Raw genomic sequence first — 23346 nt, 5'->3', positions numbered from 1 at the left:
GAATATATGGGCGTATGTAGACACATACGCCCATGTACATGAACAACTATCTGAATGCCTACTGGAGAGAATCTGAATGCCTACTGGAGAGAATCTGAATGCCTACTGGAGAGAATCTGAATGCCTACTAGACACTATCCGGAGAGAATCTGAATGCCTACTAGACACTATCCGGAGAGAATCTGAATGCCTACTAGACACTATCAGGAGAGAATCTGAATGCCTACTAGACACTATCCTCGAGTGCCTAAGGTCTCTCTGTACAGGGGTTTGTCAGAAATTCTGATATGAGGACACTTCATTGGAAGTAAACCCTGACTAAATATTCAAAGAAATGGTGTGCTATCTCCTCAAGCCATCCAGCACGTCCCCCAGTTTGCAGACGGGGGCACCCCCTTTAGCAATAAAGGGCAGCTTTGAATAAGAAATAAAAAGCCGTGGACAATGAGGAAATCAAAACAATATATGAAACAAAATAAAAACACATACTGGCAGGTCGGCACCCAGGATAAAAAGGGCCCTTCAACCCGTTCATACGCCAGGCGGGAAGATGCAAACAATGGTGTAAACCTTCCGAACTCTGGAAGTGGCTCTCCAACCATGACAGAGGATAACCAGGGTCAGCCATCAGGCCTTGATAACAGAGGTCCTGGCCCCCAAACATCAAATTCAGCAACAAGAAGAAAAAAAAATACAAGAGGCTTAAAAGCTCAGCCGTGGTCTGTTGCAGAAAAGAAGGTGCTACTGTTTTGCTACCACTACTCGAAGTTCGAAAAGTGGAGCAAAACATCCACTGACATTCTTACCGAGAAAATAAAAGATACTAACCTACCTGAAGAGAACAAATACAAAGAAACATGTAGCATACACGCATCAGAACAGATTGACACGCACACAGTTGAATGCCCAATAAACATTGTCCTCGAGTGTATAAAGTCTCTCTGTAAGACTTTGTCAGGATAACCTTGCGTGAGAATACTGACCACTGCAAGTAAACCCTGGCTAAATATTCACAATAACATAATATACGAAGCCCAAATAAAATCGTTTCAGTATGGCTACCATACATTGACGTATACCAGGATTATTGATGCCTATAATAACAATACTAAGCTGGATAATCCACCAGACTAGATGAATTCTAATCTTGGATTCCAGAAAGACCAAGTGACCAAAAAGAAAGATATACTATGAAATAATTTTACTGGTCAATTTAGGAAAAGAAAAATAATATTCTAAACCACTTTATTAACTCAATGTTTGACAGGTGAAGAGAACTGTAATGGAATATTCGAATATCTGTGTATCTCAAATAATGATTAAGTGTTAGCCTCAGGAAGCATTAAACACACACACACACACACACACACACTATTATACAGAGGCGTGGACAGATGCACCACACATGGTCATAAACACACCTGTTAACACTGACATAGCCATACGTGTACATTTAGAGCAGTGGCCCCCAACCTTTTATGCGCGGCGACACACTATTAAAATTTTCAAATTTTCACGGCGCACTTATCACAAAAAATAAATATTTTTACTCATAAAACCTATTTACAATCAAATATTCACAATATGCTAGGTAACAATATATACCAAAAAGGTTTTATACGATCCAGCAATCAGCTCAATTCTGAATTTTAAAACTAAAAATGATCATTCTTCAAAAATTGTTTTGCAGTTCATACCACTAACTAAAAGTAGAATACATTTATTTAAAAAGATAATATATGCTATATAGTTAAATTAGCTTGAAATTTACCTTTTTGTCTTATATATTGCGTATTGAGGAATCCTTTTGACATCGAAATCGATTCTGAATTATTCAGCTCCAATATTGATTCGCGATACTTGTAACCCCCCCCGATATCCTAATTAATCATCCCATCACTAATATAAACAATAAAAAGCTTACCAGTTAATAAACGTTTAGTTCCAGAAATTTGTCGATTTTGTATTGAACGGTGTCATCATCATTAAGAAATTAAATGTCTTTATTAAACAAACTGAAATTACATGGATTCTAGCTATTATCTCTTTGCGGCACACCAGTAATCATTCCGCGGCAAATTCATGTGCCGCGGCACACTGGTTGGGAATGTCTAATATAGAGCAAACTCTGACACACACGCGATAAAAAGGGCGCCATGATGAAACCAACACTAAACCTTTTATTTAAACATCGTTAATCGATCTCAGCGAAAGAAATTCAAAAACTACACGATAACAAATAAAAAGAAAATATTCTTTTCTTTGTATTTGTTGTCATCTGATTTGATCTCAAAGTGATTTTATTTATGAACCAGTCGCACTGTCCCATTTATCTAGGAAGCAGTCGACATTAACAAAACCAAGTGGATGATAAATCGTTTGACGTCACCAGCTGACTGCTTCCCAACGATCAACAAGAAACACTTGTTTACTTTCTTCCTTTTGTTACTCTCTAGTCTTTAGTCTCGGAGGCAAAAATAAAGTGAGGTCGAGTAAAGCTGCAATCACAACAAACCCATTAAAACGAAAAAACAAACAAAAAACACACACACACACACACACACACATAGAAAATAGAGACGATATGCATACACATAAAAACAGAAATGTAGGTTCATTCCCATTTTTTTTTCTGAATTATGAAATCAACATCAATAAATTGTATTATTTGAATTAATCGGGCTATTTCTGAATTTCTTTTGAGTTGAGGATTGGTTATTCGTATTATTTCTATTCTTCGGACTACTGTTCTCATCTTGAATGTTTCAGTCGATGTAACAACCGATCTTCTTCAGGTGTACCTTGTTGAACTCGGGAATGTTTCTACCGAACTCGGAAAGCTGGACGGAATTTCGAACAAAACCCTTTGTTTACTTCACAGAGGTATCATGCTCTCGTTCTGTCAGCCATGACTGGATAAAGGTCCCAAGTACTTCGCAATTGTATTTTTCGGTCGCCCACACTGAGAATTGAACTTTCAACCTTCAGAAGAATATCACTTTTACAAGTAATTTTTCCAAGTACTCTAACCACTGCGCCACGGGCCTTACGTGTTCGACAAGGAACACCTGAAGAAGCTTCGAGGTTACATCGACCGAAACGTTGTGAAAATGACACTCAAGATGAGAACAGTAGTCTGAAAATCCAAATGATACAAATCTGAGCTATTGTTCTCATATTGTTTCTTATTCTTACAACGTTTTGGCAGATGTAACCATCGATCTTCAGTCGGTGCATCTTGTCGAACTCGGTAATCTGTATATCAAAGTCGGAAATCTGAATGGACGGAACTCTTTATTTAATCAACGATCTCGTTGCGTCTGCCATGATGGCAAGAACCTTAAATAATTCGCAATTCTCTCATTCATTCTAACCATATGACTTTACACCTCGGTGTATTAAATCGAAATGATTATACTCATTTCTACACACCCGAATTCGCGCAGGCTTGAATTAATAAAAACAAATAATTATATTTTAGGCCAATCAGGGGATTTTTTGAATTTATTCGAAATGACCTTTCTGAAAGCCACATCGATCCTTTAAAAACAAGATTTTGTCTTCAATAAATGAGTTATGCCGGGGTCCTCAGGCCAGTGTCAGTCTACGCCCCTCCGTTGGGCGTTGAACCTGCTGCAAAGCCTTAACTCACACCAACATGATCGAACACACAGACGCACATCCCATTGACTCATTTTCGGCTGCCAATCTGTATAGACTTACTCATTGGAATATGCCCAACCTTTTTCAGTGAACTTTCCTTCTAATATGAAAACAAATAAACATGGATGCTTATGAACAATTATTTAATGAAATATACAGAGTCTAATTGAGTGGAGAATTTTTTATTATCAAACTCGTGTAACACACATTCCTTAATTATCAATTCTGACTTCTTCGACATCTCAACTAAAGAATCCCCCTTGTTTTACAAGGATTTAAAAATATTCACGAACATTCTATGTCTTTCCTATTCTTTTAAAATTCCATTTTAAACATATATAAAATATCTCTTTTGTTAATTTATGTCTCTGAACTCATTATTTTGTTTCTGTTATTCATCCATCATATCTCTCGTTTTCTAACATTTAATTATAAACCTAAAAACGTTTTCCACTGAAAATGAAGATGTGGATAAAGCAGAGGAGGTTAATGTAGTAACAGAATCTAGCATAAAAGTTTTCTTCATGAAAATGAAATCATAATTCATTACTGGACGAATAATTAATATAATCAAATCTTTCCCAGACAAGAGAAAAATCCGGGTTATTCTCGATGTTCATACGTCGAAACAAAATGATATAATTGCAGGCGTGCGACAGAAGTCGATTCTTGGACCTTAATTATTCCTGATATTCATAAATGACTTCCCAAATGAAACATATGTATGGCAATGGCTGAGACCTTTGAGTAATATCTCCAGTCTGTAGTGGAATGGTTACGTAAATTAATGATAGCATTCGATTTTGCCATGACTAAACTTTTTTTCGTTTAACAAATACACGAATCACTTATTGCCACGAGTAATAATACGCTACCTGAAAGTTCTTCGCTCAAACTTCTCGGCTTAACATTCAAAGGAAACATGGATTGAAACAAATATATCGGGGGCATTGCCAAGACTGCTGCAAAAAAGTGTGATCTCTCTACTATGCTAGAAAATTACTCACACCTGAGAGTATCTTATATCTCTACAAATCCACCATTTGCCTATGCATTGATTATTATAAGGATTATTTTAAAAATTATTTTAAGAATTATTATAAAGATTATTATAAGGATTATTATAAGGATTATTATAAATATTATTTTAAGGATTATTATAAGGATTATTATAAGGATTATTATAAATATTATTTTAAGAATTATTATAAATATTATTTTAAGGATTATTATAAGGATTATTTAAAGGATTATTATAAGGATTATTATAAGGATTATTTTAGCCACATTTGGGTTGACGCATCTGCCATTAGTTTCTCGGTTTTAGGCAGGGTCCAAAAATCTCCTAGGCAGGGTCCAAAAATGTCTCCAACCTGATAAGTCCCGCGCTATCAACCAAACTTCAATCCCTGTTTCATCGTTGAAATGTTGCATCCCTGTGCCTATTTTACAAGTATTTCAATGGAATGTGCTTTGAAACACTTGAAGCACTTATACTCTCTCGACGTGAAGATGACTGACTAACCTGACAAGCAGCAAAATCCCATCCCCACACTGTAGAGATCCCTATATGTCGGACAGACTTCTACTTAAATAATTTCTTTGCTCGGACTGTTAGACTTTCGAAGTGTCTTCCGGGTTTATGCTTCCCAAACTGTACTGCCATGCAGTGTGAAATGTAATGTGTACAGACCTCGCTGATCAACTCCCTACATAGTGTCTCTGTAAATTTAATCCCAAGTAGTAACCGTTTACGTCCAAGTGGCACCTTGTTTGATGGTGAATTGAAGTAAAATGTATCGAATATATCAAATATAGAAACATTTATATGTATTGAATATATCAAATATAGATAAATTTATATGTATCGACTATATAAAATATAGATAAATTTATATGTATCGACTATATCAAATATACATTTACATGTATCGAATATATCAAATATAGAAACATTTATATGTATTGAATATATCTAATATAGATACATTTATATGCATCGAATGTATGAAATAGTTATACATTTATATGTATTGAACATATCAAATATAGATACATTTATATGTATCAAATATATCCAATATAGACACATTTTTATGTATCGACTATATCAAATATAGATGCATTTATATGTATCGACTATATCAAATATAGATACATTTATATGTATAGAATATATCAAATATAGATACATTTATATGTATTGAACATATCAAATATAGATACATTTATATGTATTGAATATATCAAATATAGATACATTTATATGTATTGAATGTATCAAATATAAATACATTTATATGTATTGAATATATAAAATATAAATACATTTATATGTATTGAATATATCAAATATAAATACATTTATATGTATTGAATATATAAAATATAGATACATTTATATGTATTGAATATATCAAATATAAATACATTTATATGTATTGAATATATAAAATATAGATACATTTATATGTATTGAATATATAAAATATAAATACATTTATATGTATTGAATATATCAAATATAAATACATTTATATGTATTGAATATATAAAATATAAATACATTTATATGTATTGAATATATAAAATATAGATACATTTATATGTATTGAATATATCAAATATAAATACATTTATATGTATTGAATATATCAAATATAGATACATTTATATGTATTGAATATATCAAATATAAATACATTTATATGCATTGAATATATAAAATATAGATACATTTATATGTATTGAATATATCAAATATACATACATTTATATGTATTGAATATATAAAATATAGATACATTTATATGTATTGAATATATCAAATATAAATACATTTATATGTATTGAATATATAAAATATAAATACATTTATATGTATTGAATATATCAAATATAAATACATTTATACGTATTGAATATATCAAATATAAATACATTTATATGTATTGAATATGTCAAATATAGATACATTTATATGTATTGAATATATCAAATATAAATACATTTATACGTATTTAATATATTAAATATAAATACATTTATATGTATCGAATATATCAAATATATATACATTTATATGTATCGAATATATAAAATATAAATACATTTATATGTATTGAATATATAAAATATAAATACATTTATACGTATTGAATATATAAAATATAAATACATTTATATGTATTGAATATATCAAATATAAATACATTTATATGTATTGAATATATCAAATATAAATACATTTATATGTATTGAATATATCAAATATAGATACATTTATATGTATTGAATATATTAAATATAAATACATTTATATGTATTGAATATATTATAAATACATTTATATGTATCGAATATATCAAATATATATACATTTATATGTATCGAATATATAAAATATAAATACATTTATATGTATTGAATATATAAAATATAAATACATTTATATGTATTGAATATATCAAATATAAATACATTTATATGTATTGAATATATAAAATATAAATACATTCATATGTATCGAATATATAAAATATAAATACATTTATATGTATTGAATATATCAAATATAAATACATTTATATGTATTGAATATATAAAATATAGATACATTTATATGTATTGAATATATCAAATATAAATACATTTATATGTATTGAATATATCAAATATAAATACATTTATATGTATTGAATATATAAAATATAAATACATTTATATGTATTGAATATATAAAATATGGATACATTTATATGTATCGACTATATCAAATATAGATACATTTATATTTATAGCTGCATATGAATATCCAGCATAACCAAAGATAAAAAAACACGTTTTCTCTCCCTACATATCACATTATATTACTTTATTTCATTCTTATTCTTTTTATATTTCATGATATTTATTTTTTGTGGTTGAAAAATGGACTTAATATTTATTAGGTGGAAAAAAGCAAAGTGTCATCAATTGAAATATGTATGTAAATTTATAGCTATAACTATTTCATAGTCTATAACTCATTGAGGCACGCTCGGAGTTTCTCGGGAATCGATGCGGACTGTTCTATACTCCTTTCCAAAGATCTGAATTCGGGATTTCTATTCTTTTTTAAAAAATTTTTTTTTAAATTTCTGTAATTTTCAAGTTATTTTATTTTCCTTCTCTCTAGGGGGTAAAACACAAGGTCAAGTGGTGGTTTGATGAATGTGTCTCTGTTTAACGAACTGGATTCGAACTTGACACACCTATGTTTTCGGTCCGTTTCGTTAACCACTTAGCCACCGTAACCCCCCTTTTAATCTTCAAGTAAAAAAAAAATTCAGGTAAAATGATATATTTCCATTTTATGCGTGTCAAGCGGGACCATAAGTTAATTTTGTACTCCCTTTGATCATAATATCTACTATTATATAAAAGTCACTTTGTGTGTGTGAGTTCCTCAGAGGTTTCGAGACGACTGAGCTTAATTTTTGCAAATTTCACACAAAGGTAATTCGTATGTCTGGCAGTGTTCTGATATACGTTTTGTACAGAAATTCATCCGATAAGTACCGAAAATCGAAAAAATCCGATCTTTAAAATAATCTTTCTGTTTGTATAGATAAAAAAATACAGGAGAACATTTTACGTTACACCGGTATAACCTTAGCCGGTGTAACGTAAAATATTTCCCTACAAAATTTTTCTTTTTTATCTATAAGAAAAGAAAGCGTATTTTTAAGATCGTCAAACCCAAATATCAGCTGACGTGATATTGTAAACAAACACTGATGGAATTTGAAGAACTACACTGTGATTATTATTTTATTATTTTATTTTGCGAATTTCTTCATCAGGCAGATTATTCATCGTAGTATATAATATGTAGTAGCAGATTAATTCTATAATAATGCATATGCAATCTGCATAAATCAAATATGTTTAAGCATATGGTATAACTGGACAACGATGGGCGTTCAGCTAGTAAAATATAGTTGTCTAAGTACGCTGGGTAATGGTATTTCAGAATATATAGGGTTATTCGGGTCTAGCTAAAAAACATAGATAGTTTCTAAACAAACAAACGACCAAACAGTTAGGAACCAATATATATTTGGATATTATACTTCGTTTTTTCTTTCCTCGGTCAGTGAACGAGAAATAATTTTAGACTGAAGCAAGTTTTATTTTTGTCTCAATCCAGAGTTCTTTTTTGCGGAGCTAGATTTTCTTTGGAAAACTGACCTTGAGTCTAACACTGCCCTCTTGGCGAGGTAAGTAGACAGGAAGAGGAACTACAAATAAATTTCAATAAATGAGCAGAAAGATCACTGTCCAGGTTTCAGGAAACAATATCATCCATTTAGTTTTATTGTTTATATCTCCTACGTTGTTGCAAATGTGTTTGGCCCGTTTGCTGAATGGCATTTTAAACCATTGTCATTTATTTTATGCATATTGTTATTAATCATATCACCATGATTAATGTATAACTTTTTTCTGGATTATTAAAGCATCCTTCACAGTTATCAGTAAGATTCTCACCCTTCTTGATCCGAAAACTACCTACTTTAGTCAACATAAAGGGAGTCATTCCCATCATTATAATGCTCATCCTCATAAAGAAATACTGTCCAAGGAACTCTTAGGAGAATTTGGTTAGAAAATCTTGCCCCATCCTGCATATTCTTCTGACGTAGCTCCCTTAGAGTATCACTTATAATAAGATTTTCTAGAATTACAAAATCATTTAGCCAACCTCAGGTTAACATCGCGGGAGGAAATTAAACATGCGTTAAATTCATATTTCACACCAAAATCTGAAGAAATTTTCAAGCGAGACATTTATAAGCTTGTTGCCAGATGTAATCAAAGAGAAAACAAAGATTGTTATTGTTTTGAATAAAGTTGTTCAAAAACACAGTTTTTCATTTTCAAGATGAAATTTAAAATCACAAACACTTTTGCTTCGGCGTAATATTTTATCTTGAGCGACGTTTGGGAAAATCTTCTCAATCTGATTTCGGCCAAAAATTTTGGTGTTAAGGGGTCAAAGTTCAACGATTTGACATTTGAAAACTCTACCAAACTCCTCCGCAAGTTCTGGGTCTAAACACTTAACACTTTAGATATAGGCTACTTGGACATGGATCTAACTTTATAATTTTATTTGCACCCAAAACAATAAATGCTAAGGGGTCATACATAGTTGGGGTTAAAGTTAAAAAATTGACTTCGGCGGTCTCTACAAAATTACTCAGCCAATCTTTGGTGTAAACATTTGAAAATTTACATAAAGTGTATTCAGACATAGGGCAAGCTTTTTAATTAGTTTTTGGCCCAAAAGTTGGTTTCCAAGGGGTCAAAGATTTTACCTTTCCGATCTCTAGCAAACTATTAAGTCAATTTTGGGTCTAAACATTTGAAATTTTACATAAAGGGTATTCAAACATGCAGCAAGCTTTTTAATCAGTTTTTGGGCGAAAATTTCGCTGGCAAGAAGTCAGAATTGAAAGATTTTATCTTTGCAGGCTCTAAAACATTCCTCCACTGATTTTGGTTCTAAACACTTGAAATTTTAGATGTAGGTTACTTGGACATGGGTGAAACATTTTAATTTAATTTGAGCCCCAAACAATAAATGTTAAGGGGTAAAAATTGGGGTCAAAATTTAAAAAAAACTGACCTCCGGTGTCTCTACCTACTTTTCTGTATGGTAGTAAAGGACGACTATTATATAGAAAAGCATTATGGTACATATGTACACTTTTAAATATATACATATGCACACTTTTAAATATATACATATGCATTTAAAGTTATGAACAGTACATAGGGTCCGAGCAAAGCTAAGCTGAACTGCTAGTAAAGCATGAAATCCTTTTCTGAAAACTACTGTATTCAACATTCAATAACCCAAAAAGTTGATATGCCATAAAACAAAACAACTAAACAAAACTCAATTGATAAATACTTGAAGACATAAAGAACTTAAAGCATACTTTTTTCACAAGGTTATTGAATTTGTCATTAAATGACTGAAAAGGATTGATATGCCGTAAAAACCAATTAATCTAATTAAAACACTTTGCATTTTATTCACGTGACGCTAATGTCTGTCTAATTTACTGTAAAAAAAAATAAAATAAACAAAATCGTTCTTGGTTATCTAAATTGTAAACACAAGATGTAATTATATCAGAAATATCGAAAAGTGTTGAATACATACAAAAATTAAAACCAACAAAGCTTGATTATGGAAAAAAGTTAAAAACACACAACAAATTACCATTCCCGTTGTTTTGCAACATCAAACGGCGCACATTATCGACGCGTAAAGTTTTCCACAACCAAAATTAAGCGTTTTTCAATAAGAAAATGTGAAGATAAACAAACGGTGGAACTGTCTTCCGTTTGCCTGCTTTCCAGCTCATTACAATATGGTCGTCTTCAAGTCCAACGTAAACAAGTTCTTGATGAGCTGTTCCCATTAAGTAATCCAATCTACTAAATTTACACTTCTAACGACTCCTATGATATTGTCCCATTGACTACTGTACACTCTTTAACCCTTATCCGCGAGTGGCCTCTGGGCCTTGATGAGTGGTGACTCCTATGTAAAAAAATGGTCTTTATACTCTCTCCGGTGACAAAAGTATCTTACCACGCCTTAACACCGCTTTAGACACCAAAACTGTGTCATACCTCTAGTGGGCAGATAATGAGAAAACACACACACACACACACACACACACACACACACACACACACACACACACACACACACACACACACACACACGCACAATTAGAGCGAGTTGTTCATAACTTTCCTAATGTTATTACATTGTACGTGAATGCAACAGATTCGACTGGATTTGAACACAGATTGCTAAAACCGCGTCAGTTTCTCTTACACTACGAAGATAGTGCATAAACGAAGTCGAAAGGTGTAGAAAAGAGGGAAAGATTTTGCAGGGTAAACATGCATGATGATTAAGGCTAAGACAACAGCCTATATATTTCATTGTTTTAACTCTCGAGTGTGTATCGGTTGATATCTTATATGATTTTATATAGAGTGATGTGGCTCTCAGTTGACTAACTGTGTTTAACTGTGTCGGATATATACTCGAGAGTTAAAACAACGAAAAGAATATTCTGTAGTCATAGCCTTAATAACGATGATTAAGAGGAGCAAGGAAACATCTTTTCCTCTCTTGTCAGATGTTTCGAAATAATTTAGTGATGCCCCCCACCCGCCTCCCGGTTTACAAGTTGGATGATAAAATTGACCAAACATTTAAAAACTACACATCAAAGGATTTCATTTTTGGTGCCATTTTTTTTCTTTTTGATAAGTTGTGACGTTTCACCGTATACATTAATTTATCTTTCGTAGGGATTCTGTAACACTACTTTGGGCATTGACGCGAAAGTACATAAATTTGATAGATAATCTTAACGCGTTCTAACGTGTTGTCAACACTGTTATAAACTAGAGCAACGTTTTGTGTCATATTCGTCATCCAGTTTCGTTCGTATTATTATTATTATTATTATTATTATTATTATTATTATTATTATTATTATTATTATTATGATGAGTTCTAACACTTACCATCATCAGACGTTACTCATTGACGACAACCGATACTGTTCCCTAGAGTCTGGCTGACGACAAATCTCTTCAAATTTCCAGTACTCTCCACCCCTTTCGATAACTTTTACAATCGAATTTACATAATTGCAATAAACGTTTATCATTGATTTTTCGCTTGCAATGATTATTGAATTTCGTAGGAATTTGGGTGGCAATAATCCTCCCCTAAAGCCTCAGCCCCTTCGCAATTATCTAACGAAGGTCTGATTAGTGCTTTCTCTCCCCAGTCTTTCTATCCTATTTGACCCTTCGCAACTATTTTGTGTGCCGACAATCGATACAAACACCGTCATTTTTGTGCTTGGAGTGGATTTTAGAGGTTTATGTTTTCTTCTTTTACTTTTTCTTTTCCTTCTTTTCACCACCACCACCACCACCACCACCACCACTAATATTCTTCATACAAGATTTTGTCAGCGATATATTACTGTGCTTTACAAGTGGTGTTCCCTGGAATTACTAGTTTCCCAGATTTCCAGCATTTTGTCTTTTTTGGTGCAAATCACTTGCGTTATCGTTACAGCCGTTTACCACGGATCTTTCGCGGACAAAGACCGTTAATATTCACTGAAAATGTGAATAGCAATAAGTCTTCCCTATGTTTCACTACTTTCTGCACCAGTGGACGTCTGGTTGCTGATCTTACTCCCCACCCTTTTCACGTTTCTCTAACTTTCACAAACATTTTTGTGGTGTCAGCCGAAAATGATGGCGTATGGATGCATTGAGATGAGCGGGGGGTGTCAAATTATAGGATTTCTGTCAGTTCTTCTTTATTATTATTGTTACTCACTAGGAGTTTTCACACAGATCATCGTCAGAGATTGTTCACTGACAACAACCGGTGGTGTTCCCTGGAGTCTGGGTGACAACGAATCTTCCCAGACTTCTAGTACTTTCTATCTCTTTCGATAAGATTTGCAAATGAATTTTCATAATCGCAATAGCCTCTTGCCATTAACTTCTCGCTGGCGATGACCGTTGGTCATCACTGAAATTTGGGTGGCATAAGCCTCCTCGATGTGCCAGTCCTCTTCGCATTCATATTATTATTATTATTATTATTATTATTATTATTATTATTATTATTATTATTAGTAGTAGTAGTAGTACTAGTTTGTAATAACTCTTTAAACATCTCCCTTTTAAACTTGCTTATAAACACTGCACAATATTTTCCCACTATTAATACATTATAACTGTAAATACCAAATTTAGTTAAATATTTCATTCTATATTCCTACTGAATTTATCTATATCCATCTTAACATGTTCTAATCTATTTATCTTCTTCGTTCGTCTCGTATGATAACTTGTTTCAATAGGACAGGGAGTCACCACTTATCAAGGTCCGAAGGCGAGTCGAGGATAAGGATTAATAAATGTAAGGTGGTCGTGTAATAATCGTTAATGGTTACAATTTGATTATTTTGTTTATATTAGATTTGAGGTTACCATATTGTAGTCGGCTGGGAAGCAGGCAGCGGAACAGTATTCCACAGGCGGTTAATTCTAGGAAAGAAGCTTTGTTCATGGAAGCTGCGTTTAGATTTAGGCAGAGAGAGAGAGAGAGAGAGAGAGAGAGAGAGAGAGAGAGAGAGTGGGGGAAATTATTGATAGTGGTTGTAGCTAGTCGAGTGCTATTGTGAAAGTTTGGAAAGTGAAGACCATAGTTTAGGGCTGAGACGAGCACTTGCCATAGATAAAACGATAAACTAGAGACAAGCTCGTAACTTCCCTTCTGTGGAAAAAAGGTTACAAAAGAGAAAAGGGCATCACCTACTAGATTTCGAAGTCGGTTTAGACTATCAAGACATCAACTGAGTATATATATTTTCTTTTAAAACACGCATTAATCATAATCTTTAAGGTCAAAGACAAATAGGAAAAAAACTTGCTTCTTTACTAGAAATGAGATTTAATTAAAAATAATTAATTGCAATTCTTACTATGGGAAAACATTTTGAAAAAATATTTTCTTCAATCTGGAACGTTACCATCAAGGCAAATTTCTGGAAGTACATCTACTAGTATATATATATATATATATATATATATATATATATATATATATATTAGCTTAAATATAATTGCTTTTTGCGTAATTTTGACAACAGGAATGCATTTCGGCAAGGGCACACGAATATTCTAGCATTCTTTTCAACAATTAAAAACCGTGAGAAATAAAAGTTCATAATATTTAGTCGGATATGACTTTAGACATGCAACAGAGATCAGGTGTCACTCTAGGAGTTTAGATGGTTCAGCTGACCGGGTAACACGTTTAAGATGATCTAATACAACGTTAAACAAAATAATCTACAAACTTAAAATAAATATTTCTCTCCCTTTTGTTTGGCCTTGTAGTCTACTGGACAATTATGACCAATAAACCATCCATCATCTATGATAGTATTGTTGACTTAATTGAATATTTTATGCAACACATATGCTAACATCTTTTGTTACAACTAAAAGGAACTAAGCACACATGCTTGAATGGTGACACCGGCTGGAAGCAAGGTATGTTGTAAGATGATTGAAAATGATTAGGTTTCTGAAATTTTTAGATGATAAGTGATGATTTGTATTATTTGAATTCTTCGGATACTATTTTCATTTAGAATACTAGGATTGTCCGCAAGGACCCGTGGCGCGGTGGATAAAGTACTTGGTAAATTCATTTGTAAAGTTACTCTTTTTGAGGTTCAAAGTTCAACTCTCATTGCGAGTGACACAGTGAAATTGCAAATTATTTAAGACTTTTTACTCAGTCATGACTGATGGAAGAAAAACATTAAAGAGTCCCGTTGTAAAATCCGCGCAGATTCCCGAGTTCGACCGAAAAATTCAAGTCTAACAAGACCTGAAAAATGTAGGAGGTTACACCTATCGAAAACTTGTGAAAATAACAAGCAGGTGAGAACAGTAGACTGAAGAATCCAAATAATATGAAAAATTATTGTTTAAACAAAGCAGGGTAAACGCGATGACAACACTTGGATATGTAACATTATTAATTTCGAACAGTCTGTCAAATACGATTAAAACTAGTGTATATTGGGACATCTGTAAAGAAGCAGTACGTTCTCTTGGTAACATAGGGCGTATGGGCGTATGTGAGAAAATCAGCAGCAGCCGTAGGATACCTGGCTAGCGAAAATATTAGCAACAGAAGCCGTTAAAGCACTGATGCAAATTGACGTTACGGAAAAAGAAGACGAGAAAAAGAAAAGGAAAAAAAAGGATAGCACATGGTCGATCTGGAGAAGCAAAGTGCGCGTCGGGAAAGATGGACGTATGAAGTCGAGAGTGCTGGCTAATGTTGGCGTGAGGTGACCCATGTACGTGCGAAAACATGTGCGTGCGAAAAGACTTGAAAAAGAATGAAATGCGTTATTACTGAAAGAACCACGAATAAATCCATTTCATTTGCATTATATAAAAAAAATGCCGAGTCGGATTAAAATGTTGTCCTTTTTTATTTGTTCCTTTGTGACGGTACCAGACAACATGTGGGTTCGAGAGGTTTGAAATGTAACGACACAGTTAAAAAGCAACGACAAAAAAAAAAAGTTACACATCTAATGAAGGCATGATCAAGGTTAATGTTTACAGGGACCAAGAAATCATTTGAGAACTTTTGGATCTGAATCTGAGGACACAACTAATTGATAAAATAGAACCATATTATAAAATAGGCATGCTTATGAATTTTGTTAAACCAATCATCACTTTTATTATTAGAAATAAAAAACAAGTTAAATACTCTTACCCATGTCTTCGTTACGAGGTGTATAGAGTGGGCGATGATATGCAGGAGCCTCTTCAATTTCTGAAAGAGTCTTGCTGATAGCAAATTGCTCGAATAGGTCCTTAAGGTCTTTACGACATCGAAGGCCAAAAGCCTTGAAGAGATCAGCAAAATCTAAGAAAGCCAGCTGGGTGGAGTGCGTGATTGAGGTCGATCGGTTGTCGGAAGAAGGCAGGGACATGCCGGGCCCAAGCGACATCTTCCTTCGCCGTGAACGATAGCGATTCGTGTAGCTATACGTCAGGTTCTGCGGTCGAAATCCTGGTACGTAGGTGCCTGATTGGATTGGCTGGTTCAGAAATGGGTCAACCACACTGCTTTTCGAAGATTCTTGCTTGATTCGACGTGTCGGGCTTGGCGTTTGTCGATGACTGGAAGTGTTCTTCGCTGTCGATTCACAACTGCTAAATGTACTTGAACTGTTTGAACCCTTTGGACTGATGTCCTGAAAAAAAATAAAATAAAAACGAACGAATATAATCTTAAAATAGTAAGTAAAAAGTTTTTTCGTTCCACTAAAAAACGTCATCGTTAAAAACAAATAATAAATGAATCAATGAATAGAAGCAATGCTACTGTGGCGAAGGTAATGAAAGCCAAGACTTACAGCAGCGAGAGTGCCTCTGTCTATCCTGTTAGATAAAAGGATTAGGGAAGGAAAAAAAGAACAACTTTCGTTTGTAGATGGCTCATTTATACAGATTTGCTATTACTTTGCATATGAGGTGAATAGCGGCTATAAGAAGGCTATAAGAGAGGACAGGCATTGGATTTTTGACAGCAGATAGTGATTGAGAGAGAAGGAGAGAGAGAGAGAGAGAGAGAGGGAGAGAAAGAGAGAGGGGGGAACGAATGGACGTTGAAAATTACACTTTAAGAGGAGTTGGTATGAATTGCCGCGCTGCGGAGGAGTTCTAGCGAATTTTTTAAAAAAAGTTAGAGATTATATATTTATTTATTTAGTATAATTTTTATCACTTTATCATTCTAATAAAACGTTAGTATTTCATAAATTCACGCACGCACGCACACACACACACACACACACACACACACACACACACACACACACACACAAGCTGTGATATAAAATATTAGATTACTTTGAAAAGTGGTCAGACTTTTTAGAGTAAGCGCCTACAATGAAGAGAAATGTTGATTGAAAACGTGATCAAAAGATCATAAATAATTATTGAGGGTGAGCAAATAAAAAAAAAAATTGGAGGCGAGTAGAACTAAAACTCACAGACAGAAAAATATTCTCAACGTACACGCGTAAGTTTCAGTTATGGGCGTACATCTTTTGTTGGCAGAGAGATGGTTGTCATAAATTAATGCTGTGAAAAATTATCGACCAAGGATATTTCAGTAGTTTTTTTTTTATTATCTACCCCCATTGTTTTCTTTTGTACTATGTGTGAGGAGTGACTTTTCTTTTTCTTTTTTTTTTACTCACATTCACTCCTAGCAATGCATATCGCGACTTGGATGTAAGGGGCTACTATTTGGAACCATGCCTAGGAAAGATTAACAAGATGTTGCTTTACATTACATTTAAACTTCTGCAGATCAGTACAGTTAAGGAAGTAGATAGCAGGAAGGGAATTCCTAAGTCTAGCTGTTCGGGGAAAGAAACTATAAGAACAGAAGACGTTTTGGCATTTAGGGACCTTAACAGTAAAAGGGGTGAGATTTTGTCGCTACACAAGTTTGTCACGGATATGTACGTCGACGGGACACACGTGCAACGAGTTCATCAGAGCACATTCCATAAAAATATTTGTGAAACAGGTACAGTAATGCAACGTTGTGGCGATAGAACAGTTGAAGCTGCTTTAATTATATATCAGATTGACAAGAAAGTTCTTGCGATTTTTATCATTTAAATTCAGATGAATATATATCGGCTCAAACAAAAATTTATTGATCGAAATAAGCATCATCAGAATCAACACATTTTTGCCAACGTAAAACAAGTGCATTTATGCCGGTAACGTAAAAATCTTGTGTTTGAGTGGCGATCAAGTTGCTGAAGGCGTTTTGATATTATTGCTTTGATTTTTGAAGCATTTCTCACGCCGAGATGCTTGAAAAAGTGGTAGTCGCTAGGTGAGAGGTATGGAGAGTATGGCGGACGAGGAAAAGTTTCATAGTGTAATTTGTTCAACTTTTGTAGGGCCGGTTTAACAATGTGCGGTCGGGCATTGTTGTGAAGGAAAATTGGGTCTTTTCTGTTGATTAATGCTGGGTGTTGTTATCGAAGTTTCTGATGCATTTCATGCATTTGTTAACAGTACTTTTACCTCATAATAGTTTCGCTTGCATTAAAAAACTGTACTGGATGAGACTGGTCGCAGACCATCACACAGTCAGTATGGCCTTCTTTTGGTGCAACTCTGGCTTCGGGAAGTATCGTGGAGTTTCATCGGAATCTAACCAGTGAGCTGAACATCGCCGGTTGTCATAAAGAACCTACTTTTCATCGCAAGTCACAATCCGATCAAGAAACGGGTCGTTCTTGTTGCGTAAAAGAAGGGAAAATGACACTTCATAACTGCGTTTCTTTTGATTGTCGTTCAATTCGTGAGGCCCCAATTTATCAAGTTTTTTTTTGTCTTTCCAATCTCCCTGAAGTGGTTGGAAATAGTGGTATACATTTCGTCAAATTCAGAAGCAAATTCTCGAATCGAACAGTTGTGCGTGGATTGGCTTCAACTAAGGTTTTTAATTAATCGTTGTCAACATCCGATGGCCGACCATTACACTCATCATCTTCAAGACTCGTCGGTGTTACGAAATTTCTTAAACTACCATTGTGTTGTACGTTCGGTAGTGGTTCCTGGGCCAGTCACTTCGTTGATATTACGAGCTGTTTAAGCAGCGTTTCGACCTAGCTTGAATTGAAATAAGAAACTCGTGCGAATTTGCTTTTTTTACCATCTTGTATTCAACGTTCTGAAAAGAAGACATAATTGTTTTAAAACAATTGCAATTTAAACGATTAGATGGAGCGAAACACGCTTTTTAAAATGATATAGAAAGTAAAGGTATTATAACGATTACTTTTTTGAAAATACATCATTTTTAAATCAAAATTAAAAATTTCGGAAGAACTTGCTCGTCAATAAGTTTAAACTAAAAAGAAAATAACTCAATGGTTTATAATAATGCCATTGCGCCCATTATTATTCAGATGTTTATTTAAATTATGTACCCACTAAAAAAGGTAGCGATACATATATATATATATATATATATATATATATATATATATATATATGCTGTATAATGATAAAACAATTAAAAAATCCAGCCTTATACGAACCTTCGATGAAGTTATTCCAGAGCTGTGTTTTTTCTTGAAAATAGTTGGTCCGCCAAATCCCTGCGAGGATTTCTTGGAGGAAACCTGGGACTCCACAGAGTTATTTGTGTTTTGGGTGCCACTCGACCAGCGTCGACCCCCAAAGGTCTGAAAATCATAACAAATGAGAATGGCGGTTAAAAAAAGGAATTAAAACAAGCAATTATTGGCTGTAACCATGGAAATACAGTTAAGATAAAGGAATAAGAAACGTAGGTATGTCAAGATAATGTCATCTTATGATTAACATTATTGAGATATCGTTGGCCTTGGATTCAACAACAACAACAACAACAACAACAACAACAACAATAACAAAATGACCAGTAACACAAACACACACACACACACACAGCAGGTGGCCTACGCAAAAACATTTGTGTTTCATTTTATCTAAAACATTCGTCAGGGTAGCAAGCATGCTTCAATGGAATGGAACCCAAACTGCTTGTGTAGTCCACTTGCCATAATTTTTTTTTTTTTTTACTAATAAGCTGTACTCATGCATTAAGTATCGTTGAAGTAATACTTAAATAATAAAACACACACATAGTATATTATCTTGTAATATATATATATATATATATATATATATATATATATATATATACACATGCACATTACACACATGTATATGCATATATATACGACAATAATGATGTTACATGATAAGGGCTGTCCCCTTTTCATGTAAGCATAAAAATAGAGAGATTACTTAAAATGAAAATAAAATGAGAGAAAGCAGAAATCGAACCTTGGATATAAGTTTTAAAGAACAATAGGTTTAAATGGAATGTCCAGTAAATTGTTAATTCTGATGAAATAAATAATAAATAAACTATTCAATTGTTAGAAAGAATGTGGATAATAAAATATGGGTTAAATAAATTAGATATGTAGGTTGAATTCCTTTGTAAAAACATCAAAGAAAAATAGGTTATTGGGAAATCATAATGTCGGAAACGTGCAAAGTCGCGCATGTTGAAACACGTGAATTTTGCTCACGAGGCCGGACATGCATGGATTTCTCAATATAGGAAGTGAGAGTTAGTTAGTTAGAGAGTTAGTCAGTGAAAAACTCAGAGAGGGTCTGGAAATTTGAACGTCTAGGAAGCGAGACGGTCACTTTGAAACTAAAATGTGAAGCTTTGAATTCTTGGCGAGAAAACCACGGCCGGTCGTGAAGAAATAAACCCATCATGTGTTTTGATACAGCTCGTCTTTGTGTTGTGATTCTATCAAAAAGGTAAAGTGAAAATTGTATTATATGTCTATATATCTGTGTTATAAAATGTCATTACATACACGTCTCGACATCTCATATCGACAATGTGAACTCTACATCTCATATCTACACTAAGACTGTCTGAACACTATCTCCTCACTCTAAGAGCTTCACATAGCAACACATCTATTAACCTAAGAGTTTCTTCTTCTAAACGTCTAAGTAAAGAACATTTTTAATATATATGCATCTTCATAAAACGAACAATCTCTCTTACAACAACATCTCTCTCTCTCTCTAAGATACAACAAACTCTCAATAAGACTTTAAGACTGTGCTTTTAATAAAAGACTCTCTAAGCATCACTTATAATAAGACTCTCTCAATGAAACCCCTATATAACAATGAAAGTAACTGCAATAGTAAGGGAAATCATTAAGTGCGGTAACAAACTCATACAGTTAAATTACGCTGACGATCGACGGGTAAGTTGACATAGAAATATTAAAAAAATATAATTGCACGAATCCAAGAGAATGAAAACATTAGAAATGCCATAATTTGGTATCATACGGCTCAAAGTTGAATACCAAACAAAATTGTCATAAAGGGTCAAAGAGGATGGAAAGGATCGGGGGGGGGGGAAGATATCTAACCAAATCCTCTACTAAAAAGCTGCGGAAGGTATTGAAACTAACAGATATTACAACTCTGGGCCCAAATGAACCTAGGCGCAATGGTAACTCCACATTTCTCACAGCTCCCAAATGGGGTCTTACCACTAAATATATTTTAAAGTCGTACCCTATACCCCTCATAGTCCATACACATATTAAACAAGATTCCATGAGTATAAGTTTCTTCTTAAAGCCTCTTAAGCTTAAGCCTTAAATTTTAGACATTTTTAAAATCCAACTCATATAAAAGATTTTGATTAAAATCTAAATAAGTATTCTTGAGATAAGGTCTTGTATAATTATAATTTGATGTGTCTGTGTGTCTGTGTACATTTCCCTACGAAATAACTCTGTCAATTTTCAGTCTACAGAGTCGAAATTTAATATACACGGTACTGAGATTTGGAAAAAAATTTGTAATCCGTTTTCGGCCTGAAATTGAGGTGTTAAGGCGTCAAAGTTCAACGATTTGACCTTTGAGAAGTCTACCAAATTCCTCCGACAATTTTGGGTCTAAACAATTGAAACTTTAGATATAGGTTTATTGGACATGGATCTAACTTAATAACTTGATTTGAACCCAAAACAATACATCTTAAGGGGTGAAAGTTTAAAAAAAATTGACCGCCTTTTGTTTTGCTCAACATACACATGCAAACACTCGGGCAACGCCGGGCTGAAATGCTAGTAGAATCTAAATATAAAAGTAAACGCGGATGTGGTAAATATGAACGTACAACTTGCCTCGTCGTTAACATTAGTTGGCCACATTATAATCGCTTTTATACGAAAGGAAAGAGCAAATACAATCGTTAGAACGATTTGTAAAAGAAATATTAAGTATTTATGGTTCACGAGGACAGTTATAAATTGTAGCAGAGCGTTATTGGTGTCTTGGGAACAATTAATATCACGATTGAAGAGTGTGCAAAAACAACAGAAGATAACATGATCGGATATAGAAATCAACGTGGGTTAGAACGACAAAATTGCATCATAAAATACTGTTGAATTGATTATAATGCTCGAGAAAGCTATGGGGAAGAGATGACACTAATTCATTACTGAACGAGCAAATCATGCGAAACAGCAAGAATTTTTTTTTTAGATAGCGATGCAGTAAAGTGAAAATGAGATTGGGGGTAGGGATGAGCTAGGATACATTTGACCAGGTGAGACACTATTCGCTATGACTAACTGAAAATAGGAATCTCTCTGTCGAACTCGGGATTCTTTGTGTAGAATACGGGAATAATAGTAATTATAACATGCCTAGCGGCAACCCGTGGAAATTCCATGGTACTTTCTACTTTAATCCGGACAACTCTCTATTAATATAATATATCTTTTGAAATAATGGATGTCTGTTAGGGTCAGTACTATTAAAAAAAAATACTTTTCTGCATTTTTGAGATGAGAATTGGTTATTCGTATATTTGGATTCTTCGGACTACTGTTCTCAAATTGAGTATCAGTTTCACAATATTTCAGTCGATGTAACCTCCGACCTCTCGTTCCGTCAGCCATGATTGGATAGAGATGCTAAGTAATTCGCAATTGTATTTTTTGATCGCCACACCGAGAATTAAACCTTCAACCTTCGAGAGAATATCACTTTTACAATTCAATTTCCAAGTACGCTAACTACTGTGCCACATTCACAAACATTCCCGAGTTTAACAAGATACACCTGAAGAAGGTGGAAAGTTTAAATCGACCGAAACGTTTAGAAAATGACACTCAAGATGAGAATAGAAGTCCAAAAAAAATAAAAATAATACGAATAAGAAAAAAGTTTCTCACGTTTAAATAACTGTTATTGTTCGTTAGATAAATGTAACGAGTTTGTTTATTCTTAATTTATTTAAAATTGTAAAATTCTAATCAATTATATTTCGACCGTTGTTCGTAGCCTTCGCCGTGTGTAATGTTTATCCACGACGATGCTTTCCTC

General features: G+C 33.5%; 1 protein-coding gene across 1 annotated transcript in view; it reads right to left on the bottom strand.

Moving 5' to 3' along the window:
• Window positions 1-23346, bottom strand: part of LOC145283595 (uncharacterized) — a 3312299-nt gene that overhangs the window by 139078 nt on the left and 3149875 nt on the right. Inside the window, exons 22-23 of the mRNA XM_080132527.1 lie at window positions 19452-19598; window positions 16088-16571 (exon numbers count right to left, since the gene is read on the bottom strand). Of these exons, the coding sequence (XP_079988653.1) occupies window positions 16088-16571; window positions 19452-19598 (631 nt within the window). The remainder of the gene's footprint in view (window positions 1-16087; window positions 16572-19451; window positions 19599-23346) is intronic.

Source organism: Euprymna scolopes, chromosome 8, assembly GCF_053919585.1.
Source record: "Euprymna scolopes isolate OS-2025 chromosome 8, ASM5391958v1, whole genome shotgun sequence".
NCBI classification, from domain to species: Eukaryota; Metazoa; Mollusca; class Cephalopoda; order Sepiida; family Sepiolidae; genus Euprymna; species Euprymna scolopes.
The sequence above is the reverse complement of the archived record's forward strand: the minus strand, read 5'-3'. Positions and strand labels throughout refer to the sequence as shown.